Source organism: Nothobranchius furzeri, chromosome 11, assembly GCF_043380555.1.
Source record: "Nothobranchius furzeri strain GRZ-AD chromosome 11, NfurGRZ-RIMD1, whole genome shotgun sequence".
Lineage (NCBI taxonomy): Eukaryota > Metazoa > Chordata > Actinopteri > Cyprinodontiformes > Nothobranchiidae > Nothobranchius > Nothobranchius furzeri.
Window position 1 is genome coordinate 69,230,165 of NC_091751.1, and position 17,400 is coordinate 69,247,564.

General features: G+C 43.4%; 2 protein-coding genes across 2 annotated transcripts in view; one reads left to right on the forward strand and one right to left on the reverse strand.

The window, feature by feature from the left end:
* The window catches only part of cdc73 (cell division cycle 73, Paf1/RNA polymerase II complex component, homolog (S. cerevisiae)), a 59,880-nt gene that overhangs the window by 24,307 nt on the left and 18,173 nt on the right, over window positions 1-17,400 (forward strand). Inside the window, exons 8-10 of the mRNA XM_015974572.3 lie at window positions 532-630; window positions 854-932; window positions 2,019-2,083. Of these exons, the coding sequence (XP_015830058.1) occupies window positions 532-630; window positions 854-932; window positions 2,019-2,083 (243 nt within the window). The remainder of the gene's footprint in view (window positions 1-531; window positions 631-853; window positions 933-2,018; window positions 2,084-17,400) is intronic.
* On the reverse strand, window positions 8,005-15,452 carry LOC107395246 (beta-1,3-galactosyltransferase 2). Its single transcript, XM_015974573.3, has 2 exons — window positions 15,313-15,452; window positions 8,005-9,556 (listed from the first exon to the last, which is right to left on the reverse strand). The coding sequence occupies exon 2, from the start codon at window positions 9,435-9,437 to the stop codon at window positions 8,166-8,168; it is 1,272 nt and encodes a 423-aa protein (XP_015830059.1). The 5' UTR covers window positions 9,438-9,556; window positions 15,313-15,452; the 3' UTR covers window positions 8,005-8,165.

Genomic DNA, 17,400 nt, shown 5'->3' on the forward strand with positions numbered 1-17,400 from the left:
TGTGTGTGGTTTTAATGCAGTGTCTGTTTACGAACACATTTGACTATCGCGGAATTTTATTTTGAAATGCTTTATTTTGTTAAATTTTCCGGCCTGCCTCTTATGTCTAGGTTTGACTTCCTGCCAGAATTGACGCGGTTCACCCGCGGCTCGCGAAAAAAATAGAGCAGACGCCGAAACGATCTCTGCACGGCGCGGGCTGGAGCGCCGGCGCTTCGGCGGCCCATGTGGTCTATAGAATAGGATAACAAGGGTGCCGAATGAAGGCGGTCCCCTTTTCGCGGCGCTTCGGCGGCCGGTGTGTCCCCGGCGTTGGGCTCCTCCAAGAAGGACTTGTGGGTCACCTTTGGCCTTCCACATGTTGACATACTATATAACTTTTCGGCCTCTAGATGGTATCCTCTACGAAAAAACTCTGGATTTATGCTTTAACGGCCTTGTTCGACATGTTTACATTGCAGGAAAAATGTCTTTATTTACAAATCGTCTTTTATTACTTCGTGATCATGTGTGTCTGTTTTTCTCTCGTAGAATTTTTCCAAGAACATCTTTGCCATCCTTCAGTCGGTGAAAGCCAGAGAAGAAGGGCGAGCACCAGAGCAGAGACCAGCACAGAACACTAACCAAGTGGTAACGGACCTCATGCACCACTTGCAGCCAACATCCAATGTCTCTAATATTCAGTAGATATTAAACGATGCATTTCACCAATTACCATCAGCTGTTGGAGCGTACTGTGTTAGAAAGAAAATGATCTTTTATATAGTGCCTCTCAAGATAAAAATCATGAGGTGCTTCACAAGAACAAAATATGGAAATACAAATAAAAAATAGGTGATTGTGTGTCTTCTAGGACCCGTCCCTCAGGACTAAACAGCCTGTCCCTGCTGCCTATAACCGATACGACCAGGAGCGCTTCAAAGGAAAAGAGGGTGAGTTTACCTTGTTGTTCCTTCACCTGCTTCCGAATAGATCTACAGATCAGAGCTGTATAGTCAAAGTCTAGTGTAGCGACATGAATGGCCTCATTTTGTGACCAAAGGTCGCACTTCCCCAGCTAGGTCGAGCTGTACTTAGTCCCACAGATTATCTGACACAGCAGACATAAAGTCTGCTGGAAACCATCTTTAATCTGTCTGCTGTTTCATCCCAATCCCTTCAATCATCATCATCACCACCAACTTTATCATCAGAGTCAAGGTCCAAAATAACACCACAATTAGTACGTTTGCATGCAGCCAGTAACCCTTTTAAAACCCGAATATTCACAATAACCCGGTTCCGCACGGCCATGTAAACACCGCCAAAAACCCGGGTATGCTCATAACCTGGGGTAACCCTTTTCTAACCTGAATGTTTGGTCGTGTAAACGCATATCGGGATATCCCCATCAAAGCGTGTGTCCTGCGCATGCTCTGTTCGCAAGGAATCTTGGTCTTTTGAGTAGCGAGACGTCTTGTATGCGCCAGAACACCGGAAGTAAACAACAAGTTGGGAGCAACATGGCGAGTCGCGGCACAGCACCACACTTTTGGAGTGACGAGGAAACTAAAGCGCAAACAAACGCGGTCGCTATCTCTTCCCAACTGGGAAACATGTTGTTGTTTTCACGGATACCGGATCAAGAAGAACCGGAAATGACGCATATTGCATCTTGAAGTAGTCCATACGTCGTGACGCTACCCCAACGTCCGCATTTAAATCGGGTTATGCAAGTTAGAGGTAACTCTTTCTATTTATGCTTGTAAACGGGTTATTCTGATCAACTCAGAAACCCGAATACCGACCTTAACCCGATCATAACCCGGATATTGGCTGCATGTAAACGTAGTAAATGTCTAAATAATTACCCCATGGAAGATACTATAGTCTTCTATTAGATTATCCAAGATTACTTAGGGTGCATTTGTTTTTAAAACATCACATGTACCTGGAACCAGAAGGTGCAGCTGCGATTTAGTAGTGATACTTCAGCTTCTTTACATTCCAGTGACCTGCAACTAGCTGTCTTTTTGTAGAAACGGAGGGATTCAAAATCGATACCATGGGCACCTACCACGGCATGACCCTGAAATCTGTGACGGTAAGAAGACTCCCTTCATATCGTGTTTTACTGTAAAATGAGTGCTAAATAACAAGTTGGAAATCTCATTCCTGTATCACCTGCTAGAGCTACGGCTGTGAATCTTATAACAAGTCACGTTTCAGTTTGATTCCGATACTCGAGGTTACTGTTCAACTCAGAATCGATTCTCAATTAGAAATGGGTAATATGGTCTAAAATCTATACGGCAGTACATTTTGAAGCGGTTTTCTTCTCTTTTTTCTGTTTATACATGTCTGAGTGACTGTTTTCTAACAATCTTACATACTTTTATATTATATTTTATTGTTACCAGATGAATTGCAGAACAAATAATTCCATAAAGTTTAGAATGCTATTAAAATTACAATTATATGTTCAAAACTCATATAAATAAATACAAAATATCTCAAATAGTTTTTATGTTAAGGTTCTTTTTCCAAACAAAGCAACAAAAACTTAATGATGAAACTATTTTAAATAAAATACAAGCTAAATGTAATAAACACAAAATTATAAATTGTCTGAACTGAAGTGAAAAATGTAAAAATGCAAATAACTTTTCTTTCTGCTCTGTTGATTAAAAAATTCATTTTCCATGCAGTTTTTTTTTTTTGCCATATACAGGTCCTTCTAAAAAAATTAGCATGTTGTGATAAAGTTCATTATTTTCTGTAATGTACTGATAAACATTAGACGTTCATATATATTAGATTCATTACACACAACTGAAGTAGTTCAAGCCTTTTATTGTTTCTAACATTGATGATTGTGGCGTACAGCTCATGAAAACCCAAAATCCCTATCTCAAAATATTAGCATTTTTCATCCGACCAATAATAGAAAAGTGTTTTAATACAAAAAAAGTCAACCTTCAAATAATTATGTTCAGTTATGCACTCAGTACTTGGTCGGGAATCCTTTTGCAGAAGTGACTGCTTCAATGCAGCGTGGCATGGAGGCAATCAGCCTGTGGCACTGCTGAGGTGTTATGGAGGCCCAGGATGCTTCGATAGCGGCCTTAAGCTCATCCAGAGTGTTGGGTGTTGTGTCTCTCAACGTTCTCTTCACAATATCCCACAGAGTCTCTACGGGGTTCAGGTCAGGAGAGTTGGCAGGCCAGTTGAGCACAGTAATACCATGGTCAGTAAACCATTTAGCAGTGGTGTTGGCACTGTGAGCAGGTGCCAGGTCGTGCTGAAAAATGAAATCTTCATCTCCATAAAGCTTTTCAGCAGATGGAAGCGTGAAGTGCTTCAAAATCTCCTGATAGCTAGCTGCATTGACCCTGCCCTTGATAAAACACAGTGGACCAACACCAGCAGCTGACATGGCACCCCAGACCATCACTGACTGTGGGTACTTGACACTGGACTTCAGGCATGTTGGCGTTTCCCTCTGCCCAGTCTTCCTCCAGACTCTGGCACCTTGATTTCCGAATGACGTGCAAAATTTGCTTTCATCTGAAAAAAGTACTTTGTACCACTGAGCAACAGTTCAGTGATTGGCCAGTCAGAATGCTGTTGGGGCTGCAGAGGTTCCAGTGGAGCATTCCTAGACCAAACTTTGCAAAGCAAGAATTTGGTCTCGTTCACTAGGCTACAAAAATACTGCTTGCATGCAATGATTTAGGTATGTACTGCCCCTTGTTTCCAGGGAAATTACACTTTGTCACTTTGAGTGTGATGAAAGATGCTAAATGTAGGAAAAGTGAGATCACATGTCTGCTAAATAATTTGCACCAGCAGCTTGCATTTGGCATCCCTTAAGCAGATCCACAGTCCAGGTTTACGTAGATCCGAGTGAATGTGCGTTCGGCCACAGCAGGTGAAATGCTCCCGATTTAAGAGAAATCGCTTAAATGCATTGGGTCACTCTGGTCAGCTTGTTTGGGCTAAATATGAATTAAAATGTATTGAATGTCTATTTGTCTTTATTTTAAAAATGAAAGTGTTGGGTAAAAAGTAGATCGTATGACCTCTGGCTCCTAAGAGTGCATCCAAATGTAACAGTGATTCTTTCCATTTCCCACTCAAACTCAAAATAAAGAGACACTAGGGATGCACCGAAGTTAAAAATCTTTGCCGAAACCAGAAATGAGGAAACCCAAGGCCCAAAAACCAAAACAATGAAAAAAATTTCATGTGTATTAACCTCACTAAAATAATAAATCAATTACAAAACCATGAAAATGTTTATATAGCACTGACAAAACAACAATGCACAATATAAATCAAAATTCAAAATAAAACATTTCATTTGACCCCACTCATGTACATTAAATAATAATAAATTATTTTAAAATAATTATAATTATAAATGTACAGGCATAAAACTTATAACCTTTAAGTGCCAAGTTGCAATATTGCGTTTAACAAGCCACAGCTGCAAATATAATCCCTGATGAAGTTATTACTTTACAGAGAAGATAATGGAGATGTGCAACTTTAATCTGAGCAACACCTTTGGGTGTTTCTATTGAAATTTTGGGAGTTTTTAGAGTTTGAAGTAGGGCTGTCGCGGTAACCGCAAAAATGAAATATCGCGATATGAAGAAGCCCACCGCGCTGCATCATGCGCCACCGCGATTACTGAACTTGGTTCAACTCAATGATGCATGTTGAGAAGGATGGCTGCACTGGTATCAAAACGAAACGTTACTTCGCTCCTGTGGGAGCGCTTTGGTTTTCAGTACGTCAGCTGCTGCGCAGCCAGAGTCCTTGGCCGAGACAGAGCTGCCACCAGCGGCAAATAAATAAATAAATAAACGCTCGGAGACCTGCTGAAGTCCCGGACAAGCACTGCTTCTGCAGCCGTCCCAAAGAGAGTTTGAGCCGAGCTGGAGCTCACTCGCTACCTGCAGGAGGAATGCATCCACCCTAAAGAAACCCCCCGACATGGTGGAGCAACAACCGGGAGATTCCCTTTGCTCGCCAGAGTCGCACGCAAGTACGTGTGCGTTAGTGCAACGAGCGCACCATCCGAGAGGGTTTTCAGTGTTGCTGCAAATGTTGCCGCCCCTCTCAGATCCTCTCTCAAACCGTAGTTAACATGCTGGTTTTCCTTGTAGGTAACAAGGACGTGACCGAGCTATAAATCACCGTCATTCGTGTGTGTGAAAGTGAAATGATAGTGCGCCCGCCCCCCGGCGCGCGCGCGCGCGCCCGGTACATGTAATTTTTTATGCTTGATTTTAAACAACTAAACAAAATGGGGACTTGTTTCTTATTTGTTAGATGCTGCAGCCAAATTTGCATTTAAAAGTTTAACCTCCTGAATTTTGTTGTTTTTAAGTTCAGTCGGACTCCGACTGTCGGAGAAACAAGCGTTACTGCGATCTGCGTTGTTACTGCCCTTTGATCTGCATTCAGTAAAGTGTTATTAAAGAAGGCACGGCAATTTTTAACCTTTTTTAAATGTGTAAACATTATGTTTAGATAGTACTGCAATAAAAAAGTGCTGCAATAATATCGCACACCGCAATATTAAGCCACCCTGCATCACCGCAGGGGGAATTCCTCAACCGCGACAGCCCTAGTTTGAAGACTGACCCCAGAGAGTCTGTGTGCTTCATGTGAATCACACACGATCCAAAGCTTATTTCGCTGTGTTCAGGACATGGTGGGTGTAGAAAGAATGGTATAAACACCACTAATAGTTACAGACGTAGCCCAGAATGTAGAGAAGAACAATAAACAGGGCAGACGTGACACAGAAACTATAGTGCGTCACATAATTGATATAAATAGTTCATTGATAGTAATAAAGCATTTTTTATTTTTTATTTTTCCCGTGTCCCATCTGGCTGTGAAGCAAACAGAATTGATGTCTGAATGTTGGTGACAAGCCTTACAGATTTACTCTCAGGTGGAGCATCTCAAAAAGCTTACTGGGAAAAAAAAGGCCACCTTTTGCTCTGATTACTGCTTTGCACGCTCTTGGCATTCTCTTGATGAGCTTCAAGAGGTAGTCACCCGGAATGGTTTTCCAACGGTCTTGAAGGAGTTCCCAGAGGTGTTAAGCACTTGTTGGCCCCTTTGTAAATGGCCATGGTCGTGAAAGTAACGAAAACGCATTGAATGAGAAGCTGTGTCCAAACTTTTGGCCTGTATTGCATATTGTGGAAATTAAAAAACAAACAAAAAAGAATAAAGTGGTTGTCTCACATTTGACTAAAAACCTCCGCCATAAACACCTTTTTCGTCCTGAAAGCAACCACTGGACCATTCTGTTGGTGGTTGTGAACCGCCGCACTTCCCTGGGTCCGCCATTCATTTCGCACTACTTAGCAGCACCAGAACACCACTGGTGTGAGAGTTTCTCTGCTCATTAATATCAGAGAAGGAGAAACAGCCGGCTGCTACCACTTGAACTTTAGGACAAACTGCCAGGGTCCCAGAAAGAAAAACTCCATTTGAAATCACGGATGTTTGGATCAAGGAAATGCCGACTAGAGTTTGGCGCACTCGTTTCCTTCGTCATCGTAGGTTTATGGTTCCAGCGGAAGTGTCTCAGGCGACATACTCAAGGGTAGGGGTGAGTGTTCCATGACCATGTTTGCATTGAAAGCCTAGCTTGTTTGAAGATTTCCCATAATAGCTTTATTTAACTCTTAGAACAGATATTGTGTTCTACAGATACGATGAAAAAAATAAACAATTAAATGCATCTTGTCTGAAATGACAGAATATTTGACTTGAAAACGTATCTCCCTCCTTATGTCTTGGTTTTTGTCACAGTTGGATGTTTCAGAATGACTCAGATGTTTCAGTGTTAGACAAAGATCAACTGAAAAAAAATACAGTTTTCATCTTTTAAGAGAACAAATCTATGCAAACCAACCTAGTTCTATGTGAAATAGTTTTTTACCTCCCAAATTTCTTTAACCACATTCTTTATGAATCAGAGTTCAGTTCCAGCAGTCAAACCCAGACCGTATCACCACCACGGGCTTCATTCATAAAACTTTGCCTAGAATCCTTACTAAACGCCTACTTAAGGTTGGTTTATGCTTGACGCGTCTGCGAGGTCCGCATGGCTCCGCACGGAAAAGTTGCGTCATTTTAACAACCACGCCCCTCCACCGCGCCTCCGCACAGCCCAAACTTTCCGCACCGCGCACCTAGGAAATTTTCTAACCACGCGGACGGTCGGACAAGGAAAAACATGGCGGACTGGCAAGAACTAGTATGGCAGAGGTTGGTAAATACAGACATTTGTATGATTCAGCTCTCAGAGATCACCGTGATCAACATGTTGTTAATAATTCTTGGAGAGAAATAGCTCGCACTGTCGGAAAAGACGAGGACGCTGTTAAAAAATGCTGGAATGCCCCGTTGTAAACAACATATATGTATATGTCGATGTAAACAACAGTAATTTTCACTTCTGCTATGGTGTAGTGTTGGATGCATGCCGTAGAGCTCTATGCTGCCCCCTACAGTTTGGGAGAATATTGGCTCACCGCAGAGACAAGCCGCATGAACCATAAACGCTGCGAGTTGTGAAGCGCGTTCCATCCGCGAGCCGCATCACCGCGCGGAAAGTAAATGCGTCAAGCATAAACCAAGCTTTTTAGGGTCAGGAAAAAACTTGTCACACAAACTTATTTTCTGTGGTGCAGCGCCACGCCTGAGGAAAGGGGAAACACTGCCATTTCTGAAAGCTTGATATGTTGCCTTTTGAGATCTTTCAGCATTCTTCATGCTGTAGTAGCAGAGCAGGACAAAACTCCTCCACGGGGATGAGAGGCTCATCAGCAGTTATCGCAGACACTGAATCTGTTGGTGTTACATCTAGTTCGGTTTCTGCTCTTAATGAGTGAAATCAATAGTATTCTGTATCAACTCTGTCCGTCTGTGTCTGATACTGAAATGTGTTCAGTCTGAAACATTTTATGGACTCAAATGTAAAACCAGAAGAAACCTGCGTGAGGGGCAAATACTTTTTTACAGTGCTGTACTCAAACATTTCTCAGTGGTTTAGTTAACTGAACATTCATAGAAAATTGTCAGTAAAATGAAGCAAATGGATGGATGGTTTGATCTCTTAGGTCAGAAGGAGTTTGTGTTAACTCGGCTTCTTATTGAACGGGTTGTTTTTCCTCGTTGAGCCATGAGGAGTGAGCCCTGCCTGCTTTCTCTTTAAATGTGTTGATGCAGGCGTTGCGCTTGTTGCTCTGAAGGTGATGCCAGTACTTGAGTAGTTCGTTTGGATGAAACCCGTGTGATGTTATCAGGTGGCTGTACTTGCAGCTGGAGTAAGACACCCTCCAGTGGTTAAACAGGAAGCCATTGGGTGGAGGAGTGGGCTCAACTCCAATATTGGCCAAACATATTCCCACATAAACATCCTCCAAATGCAGGTGGCGGATAGTCAGAGACGTATGGTAGATTTTTCTAGCCAAGTCTCCAGAAAAGACGTAACCAGTCCCAGAGCAAAATGTGGGGTACTTCTCACCTGGGTACAGCTCTGGGGGCATGTACCACTTGCTGTTTTTGTTTCTGTTGGGTGCAAAGCCTCTCATGTTATTACCAGTGAAGTACTTCTTCCTAGGCTTCAGTTCTGGCCTGAGTAACTTGTAAATGAGGTACTCCGTGTTGACGAACATGTCGCTATCAGTTTTCATGATGTAACCTGCCTGTGGACAGTGCATTGCCACCCAGTTCATTCCCATTAGTGTCTTTATGGTCAGGTTTTTGTAGGAGTCCAGAAAGTCTTGCTGGATGATGTCATGATGCCTCCGGCTCTCTGCCTGTAGCATCTTTTGTTGAAGGAGTCCCAGCTCTCCTTCCTTTCTGCCTAGCAGAAAGAGTCGAATGAATCCCAGATCTGAGGCAATGCTCTCATTGCCCCAAGTCTGCCGTATGGCATTTCTGGCCTCCACTTGTCGTGCTTCGGTGGCAATTAGCAGCACTAGAAATGGTGCTGGTTGGTTCTCTGCACACCTATCAGGCTCATTGATGATATACGGGAAAGGTCCGTGGGTCATTGTACCATTAACGTCTCCCACTTGGCTTTGGCTGGTGTTGGCTGCTAGACTGTTCTCGAAGTTCATCTTTCCTTGATGGGGGGAAGCACCGCGCCTCTCTGGAGAGCTGGTGTTGGCATCGACCGTGGAAGTTGGCTGAGAAGCGATCACATACCGCCACACTGTGCGCGGGGTGCTTGTATTCCATTTGGATCCATGAAGCAGCCCACCCCCATACACCACAGGATAGCCCCTCCACCACGGCATTCCAGTGAGCTTAGGGAACCACACCTGGTGGACCAGAAAGACCAGCAGGCCCAACAGTGAGAGGAGGTAAAGAAGTTTGGCTGTGTGAGTGCAGCAGTGACGTCGTCTCCACTGCATGTTCTGTAGGTTGACTCAACGGGATCTCTGAAGCTGAAGTTTGGAGTTGGTCATGGGCCTCTCGTGCCGTTTTACCTCCATGTGTGAAAATCTCTCCGCTGCTGCTGCCATGCAGTTCCCTAGGAGACACAATAGAGGCCATCAGGATAGATTATTATCTCTTCAAGACCCAGTAATACCAGCTGCCATCGGCATTTTATTCTGTGTTGTGGGAATCTTGCTGGATTTCCAGCTGAAACTTTGTCAGACTAAAGTATTGACTTGAGCCCTCAGCTTTCAGCATCTCTTCAGAATGATCCACAGTTTTAACAGCTTGTGAATCACATTTATGACAGCTTTATTGTTCTTACGGTTTTTTTAGTTTGTCATGCTAGCATCAACTTTCGATCCGGAGGAGCTGGTGGAGGTGGCCGGGGAGAGGACGGCCTGGAGCTCCCTAGTTGGGATGCTGCCCCCGCGACCCGGACCCGGATAAGCGGAGGAAGACGAAGACGAAGAATGCTAGCATCAACAGTTAAAAAACATGCTGGTGAAGGTCTCAGTCATTCAGATGACTGTCCAGAATGTGTACTTTTTCATCTTCAAAGGTGTGTCCTACACCTGAAGGACAAAGAGCACATTCTGGAGAGAGACGATAGATGGTTTGAGAGAAGAGTAAAAGAAGTTATCTATGTCAAATGTGAAAAACTCACTTTAAATAGGGGTGGGGACTTAGATTACACCTTTCCAGTACCTATAATGCAGCTTTGAATCTCATTCCTAGTGCCTGGATCACACTGTGCGGTTTTTTGTTTTTGTTTTTGCCGTCTTTGCCAAATCCCTCGTCCTGAGCAGAATCGTGATAAAAAACTGTCAACGTCAGAGTGATTTGCATATATGTGCACCATGCTGTGAACGTACAGTGTGACCGGCTCTGCCTCAGCTTTTTGAGCCATCTCCCAACCAAATGAGCCTCAAAAGGTCTTCAAGCATGCTTGAAAACCTATGATTCCTGTCTGCAATCGACCAATGAAAACACACCTTTGGGTTGCCGCAGCAGCAAGACTCCCCTCTCTGAGCTCATTTTATGTCTGAAATGCAGACTATAAACTACGCACTAGTTTATATTTTTGTTAATAACCCACGTTAAACAGGAGTTATACTAAAATAAACTACCTTTTTTGGACCATCAGATGGTGAAAACTGTGATTCTGGGATCTGTGAGAGCTGAGAGATGAGGTCGCAAACATAAAAAAAATAAACATAAAAGCATGAGATCCCTTTGCTGTTGGTGGAAATCTTGCATATTCAGCCGATAAGGATGGTTCAGAAGCGTTTTGCTGCAGAGGGAGAGAGGAAAGTACAAGTGACAGCAGGTGTGAGCTGTCACATGGAGCTGAGCTGTGGAGCAGTGAAACAGAATTCACAGCAAAAGTTTAAATATTGCAGCGATCTCTGACCGTTTGTTACTTCTCTGTAGTTTAGTGGGTTATTGTGTATAAAGGAGAAGAATGAATGACCAGCTGACAGCTCCACTGTTTAGCTGAAGGACAGGAAAAGGAGACCTGCCGTCGGAGTATGACTGACGCCAAAGCAAGGGTTTTAAAAATGAAGCTTCTTCTTTGAGGAAGATGAGTTGGGTCATGAACGGACACTTAAACTGAGCGTTTTTATGTGTTTCAGCTATGTTTTTGTTAGCGGTCTGCTTAGTGGCGTCTGCTTTGGGAGGTGCACTCATGACGTAGCGTGTCCTGCTGGAGAGAGATGTCGTGCAGTCTGCCTCACCGAAATCTTCCGCCGTACAGTGTGCCACCTGTCTAGAGTTCTCGCAGTGTGACATGAACAATCCTGCACAACGGCCGAAAGTCGCACAGTGTGATCCGGGCATCAGCAATTTCAGTCTAGGTCACACCTTCCTGCATCTATTCAACACAACAAGTCCCTCACAGTAGAGGCAAACGACTCATCAAGGGATGGAGAGGTGGGGTACGCAGAGTAGTTTCGGCTCGTTAAATAACAATAGAAAGCTACAGCTCATAAGCAGGGTTGGGCATCGAGCATCGATTGGAAACGGGACCAACTGTTAGTTTTTCCCCGGAATCCTTCAATTTTTATTTCGATTCCTAGTTTCGATAACTAGAATGCAGACGGAAGAGGAATCCACGGCCGATCTGCAAATTGTGATCAACGCTTTTCAGAGCTGATCACACCAGCTGTCTGTGTGCAGCACCAAGTCCCCCCTCCCCCCACCCAGATATAAACAAACTCGTCTGCCGAACTTTTACTCCGTAATGTAAACTTTAACTCCTGCAGCGTAGAGGAAACGTGTTAAATACGTCAACCCGGTGGATTTAATAGAAGCTTTAAAGAACAAACTCTGGACGGTGTGAGGCGAGTTTGTCTCACTGCAGAAATAAAAACACACGGAGCGTCAGCAGTCAGACGCAGCTGCTCACCAACACTCGTGTGTGTGTGTGTGTGTGTGTGTGTGTGTGTGTGTGTGTGTGTGTGTGTGTGTGTGTGTGTGTGTGTGTGTGTGTGTGTGTGTGTGTGTGTGTGTGTGTGTGTGTGTGTGTGTGTGTGTGTGTGTGTGTGTGTCAGACGGCTGAACAATAACCTGTAGAAAAATTAAAGTCATGCTAGAGCAGCTTCTCTGTGGTGGACCACACCAGCTTCTGCCACAATAAATAATTATAATAAAAGTAATTATTATAATAACAAATCACACACAAAGTTGTGAACATTTTAATTTCCTTTCTGAACAATTTCTGTTGAGTTTTAATGTTTAAATCTGTTAGATTGTCACTGACAGCAGCTACGTTTAAGTTTCACTTCCTGTTGTGACTGAACGCTGCTGCAGCCTGGAGGTGTGGTTCTCAGTCATCCTGGACATGATCATCCTGAGAGTTTTAGCTGAAAACAGCTGGACGTTTCTGGATATGTTGGAGACATTTATGTTTCAGTCTAAATGAAGTTGATGTTATTGTTCATGGAATTAAAATTCATGTTGAAGTTAAGATTATTTCATCAAGTAGGACCTGTGGTTAGCTGGCTCATGTAAAACATGTCATGTCTTCAAAGAATCAGAATCGGGAATCGATAGGAACCGGAATCGAAACGAGGAATTGGAATCAGAATCGGAATCATTAAAAATCAAGCGATGCCCAACCCTACTTATAAGCTTGACTTTCCCATATTCCAGTTAAAATTGACAAAGCTCCTCGGATGAGAAGCGAAATGTCTTCAAGAAACCGAAGAAGTCCAATTGCCTTCACTTCAATCCTTTGAGTTAACAAGCAGCTGACAAAGTTGTTGATGAAAACATTTTCCTGCAGGCTAGTAAAGTGATTACTGGATTAATGAAGTTTCCATAAACTTAAAAAAAAAAATTTAAGTGCGATAAACATAGTAACGTCAACATTTTTTTAAATGACACCTAAAACCCTAAAGGTTAGTAGTTAATTTTATTGTTTCATGGGGTTCACTTCCTTTTGGTATTGAATTTGCTTAGAAGACTTTTTACATTTTTATTTTAAAGGAGCGGAGTGTACATTTTAAAATTCTGTCTGTCGATATCCAACAATTAAGGTTATCGTCATTCAATAAATCTATTGTTATTCATACAGCACCTTCAACAATCTTCGCTGAAGCCCAAGGTGTGGAACATGTTAGATTATCACACTGTCGTTGAGTTTACGAGTACTGGGACGAACTCACGCCCCACCAGCTGTTCCCACTCTTGGATTCTTGGGGTTCTTATGGATTTGTGAAATACTCGAACATTTCTGGGGTCTTTTTAATGTTTTTAGTGTTTAACCTCTTAAACCTGACCGGGTCCGGAACTACTTCCGGTTTTGTTCCAAAACCACGCTTAATGTTCACCACTATATGGAAACTACACACATGCATAAGGGGAAGAAGCTAGTCTAAACAATAAAGACATTGTTTTCCACCTCAGCAACACCTAATTCACACACTGAACCTTTAAATCAACCGGAACAAACAAACAAGTGGTTAGCACTGTTGCCTCGCAGCACGAAGGTTGCAGGTTCGAAACTCGGCTGTGGCCTTTCTGCGTGGAGTTGTGTGTTCTCCCCATGCATGCGTGGGTTTCCTCCAGGTACTCCGGTTTCCCCCACAGATCACAACATGCCCTATAGGTTATAAATTGTAAGTCGCTTTGGATAAAAGCGTCCGCTAAATAAATAAACATAAACAAACATAAACAAAATGTTCCTAACGAAGTCTGAGGGTTAAGAATTTTGTACAACATTACGATGATGAAATGCAAACAGTTGTATGTTATTTATCATGATATTTATCAAATATGGATATATAGAGAGAAAAAATATATATATATTTAAATAATTATTAAACACTCAAAAGTATGGAAAATTAATACCGATAAGTATCTGTATCGATTCGTAGGCACTGGGAACCGGTACCGTATTTATTCAAATGTCAAAGGTACCCATCTCTAGTTCAGAGGCTGACAAAAAGCCACCGACTGAGCAGAATGTTCAGTACCAATACAGTGTTGTTCTTTTAAGTCACATACAGATCACCTCATGCTCCTTTTGTGTCGGGTCAGACTTGTGTCTTTTTACTCTGGCTTATTACCGTCTTGACCCGAATATCAGACGAGGTTTTTTTCATTGAAAATAGTTTTAAAATGTGGGGTCGTCTTGTAATCGGGGTCTAACCATTACATGCCCGTAACAGCAGAGGGCGCCAGGCTGTGCGTTCTCCACAGAAGGAAAAAAGGCAAACGAGACGTCCGGAGCGGAGTGGACCGAAAGTGGGGCAAATTAACATACTAAGGCAGAGTTATGTGAATTTTAAGATGGCTGTGGCCAGTTCAGCAGAGGCATCAAACATGGATGCATTGGAGTGCAGTGATGATGACGTTCTGGGAGGAGTCGACAGGTGTAGCGATCTGATGGTACACCGCAGCAGCATGAGTGAGAATGAGAGCGAGTACAGCGAAGCAGAGGGCGTCTGAATAAAAGCCTAATTTGACTTTTGATTTCACGTGTCAGCAAAGTTCTGGTAGTTTGCATTAAAGTATTATTTTTGCTTTTCAATAAAAATTGTTTATTTAAAAAGTGATTTTTTTTTTATTTACTTTTGGTCCTTTCTCGAAGATTACTCCTGGAAAAGGGGGTCGTCCTATATTCGGGTCAATACGGTATATTATTAAAATGGCAGAAGAATCAGCTGCAACTGTTGATTTGTTGAAACGTTTTGCTACCGTGCGTCGTCCCTGACGGCGGGGAGGGGCGCGCAGATAGTTTTTCTGCCGTGCGCCGTTCATGGCAGATGGGAAGGGGGTGGACACTTGGCTCCGTGGGGACCAAGCAAGGCCTGGCCGTTATATTGCAGGAGCCGTATGCAATTAGTTATTTGCCACCTGTTTAACTACTCTGGAATTGATCAGGAATTGGATCGATGGACAGAATCGACATTGATGAAAACATATAAATTCCCACACCTAGTTCTCATCTATGTTCACGTTCCGAGAAGGTCGTGTAACCACAACCGTGCTGCGCAGGGGCAGCCCAGGCCGAGCTGACCCTGCTGTGAATTTGCCTTAATGGAACCGTATATCAGTCGATTGGAAATGTCTAGTCTTTCAATTTCTTTTCGCCTTTTGTAGCGTTGCTCATCCAGAGGAAAGATGCTGCCCAAAGTCCTGCATGCTGTGTTGTTTTTGCTGTTTTACATAAATGACTCTATTTTATGTTAAGAAAAGCAAGATAAGAAGTGTTTAGTGAAGCTTTCTGTTTGAAATGTCTCAGTCTGAGACTGAACTGGGTGTGTTCGTTAAACCGGCACATCGAGAACTGTCCTGGTGTCGATCTGCTTCTCTGATTGAACAGGGAAACAATAAACTCACCTGTTTTTATTTTAAGAACTTGTGTCTTGCTGGTTTCCATCATTCGTGTGTGCATGCATGTGTGTGATTAGAGTCTACACACACTCCCGTGTCTCAGACATGTGCAGCTTGATGGCTCGTGTCCAGATTCATGTCCAAATGTCCGTGGTCTTTGTTCTGACATCCAGGTTGTTGGTTTTTTTTGGTTGTCGTCTCAGAGAAATGGAATAATAGAGTTCTCTGTACAGTCAGCGCCACATGCCTGCGGCGTTAGCCGATCATTAGTCAAGAGCTCCGGTGTTGCAGTCGCTCCGTGTGTCTTGGCGCATCGTCCCCAGAGGCTGCACTGCTGCTTATTCCAGCTATATGAAGAAGAGTCGGTAGCTGACAGCTTTAGCTTCGGGTCCTCCCCCCCTCTCTCTCCTTGTTGTGGTTTTGGGTAAAATAATACGATGTGGTTGACTGATGTGGATGTGTAGCATCTCACCGCTGAGCTGCTCGTCTCATTTCCATTTCCTCCCTCCTGTTAACTGCTCTTCATCCCATCTGCTTCCATCCTTTTGCTGTTCATTTCCCTCTGGCCCGCTCATTCAGCAGTCCCTGAAGCGCTGTTCCGTTGCTGCAAACAGCAGGAGAGGAAGAGGATGACCAGGAGTGAGAGGTAGTGCTCTGGGTTGTGAAAGGAAGCTCCAGGCTTGGTGGTGTTACGCTCTCCCAGCACGTCATGTCGTCTCTGCTGCTGTTGCTGCCTGCTCTGTTACTGGGGAGGGGGGTTGGGCTACTGACCTATTTGTATTCACACCCATCATTCCACGCATCATCAAAACCAGGCTCGCTGTGAGGAGAGAGAGGGAAGAGACAGAAATGGTTGGTGTTGACACTTCAGCACTTCTGATTTCCTAATCTGATTGGAGGGTGTGCGACGTCTGGTTGCATGCTTCCACTTAAGCCTGATTTCTACTTCTCCATGAGCTCCGCAACGGAGAGGTGCACACAGAGTGTCGGAAAGGTTTTCACATTCGAACTCCTGTTCAGGCAGCGGAGTGTTGCAAAGCAATTCCCCGCCAGGACAACAGAGGGCGTAGCGCTGTTCTGTGGTACTTGTCACCATAACACTCGTGTATCCGGTCCCCGATAGCGTATTTACTAATGTGTTTATATATTTCAGAGACTTAATAAAATGGACAAATTTGTCCTTGGTTCTCGTCCACCCCTTCATCCGGTCACCACCTCTAACCCGCATATTCCGTAGCTTCCATCCACGTTTGCGCCGTATTTTGTACTCCTTCAGTTACGGGTGAATAAATGTTAATGTTTTCGGACTTTTTCCGTAACTCGTTCTTCAATCTATTCTGGGGCTGCATGGTGGTGCAGTGGTTAGCACTGTTGCCTCGCAGCACGAAGGTTGCAGGTTCGAAACTCGGCTCGGCTGCTGCCTTTCTGCGTGGAGTTGCGTGTTCTCCCCATGCATGCGTGGGTTTCCTCCGGGTACTCCGGATTCCCCCACAGATCACAACATGCCCTGTAGGGTTATAATTGTAAGTCGCTTTGGATAAAAGCGTCTGCTAAATAAATAAACATAAACATAAATATCTTAACTTTTTAGCGGTGCTGGTGACGAATATACAGGAAGCGGCGTCCTGACCAATCACAAGCTTTTGACAGATGTTTAATTTTTTTTTTAATTTTAAATCAAGATTAATATATAAAGTTATAATTGACCAAATCAATTAAAGTGCTGCTTCGTCGCTAAGCCGGGACTTTACAGAACCATTTTTTATGTGTCACTGGTACCAGAAGCAGCTAGTAGGAGGACCAGCAGGGGCTGCATTTAAACAGAATCAAATATTTATTTATTTTATTCAGTCATTTCTACGTAGATGATGAAGCTCTTTTTTCATATTTACTTTTTAAAACGCTGTTATTTTCATGGTGATTTTTTTCACATGCTGTTAAAGTCACACAAATAATGAACACCTTTTTGGTTCTCCATCTGTTTGCTAACCGGTTAGCAATCTCTGATGTCAGTGGGAGGGTAGGACATGGGAGTAGGAGCTTGTCCCAAGTTTCACACTGAAAGCATCAATGACGGGATCGGTGTGGAACGTC

Coding starts and splice junctions, on each gene's coding strand:
- LOC107395246 (XM_015974573.3), bottom strand. CDS start 9,437: ATGCAGTGGAGACGACGTCACTGCTGCACTCACACAGCCAAACTTCTT.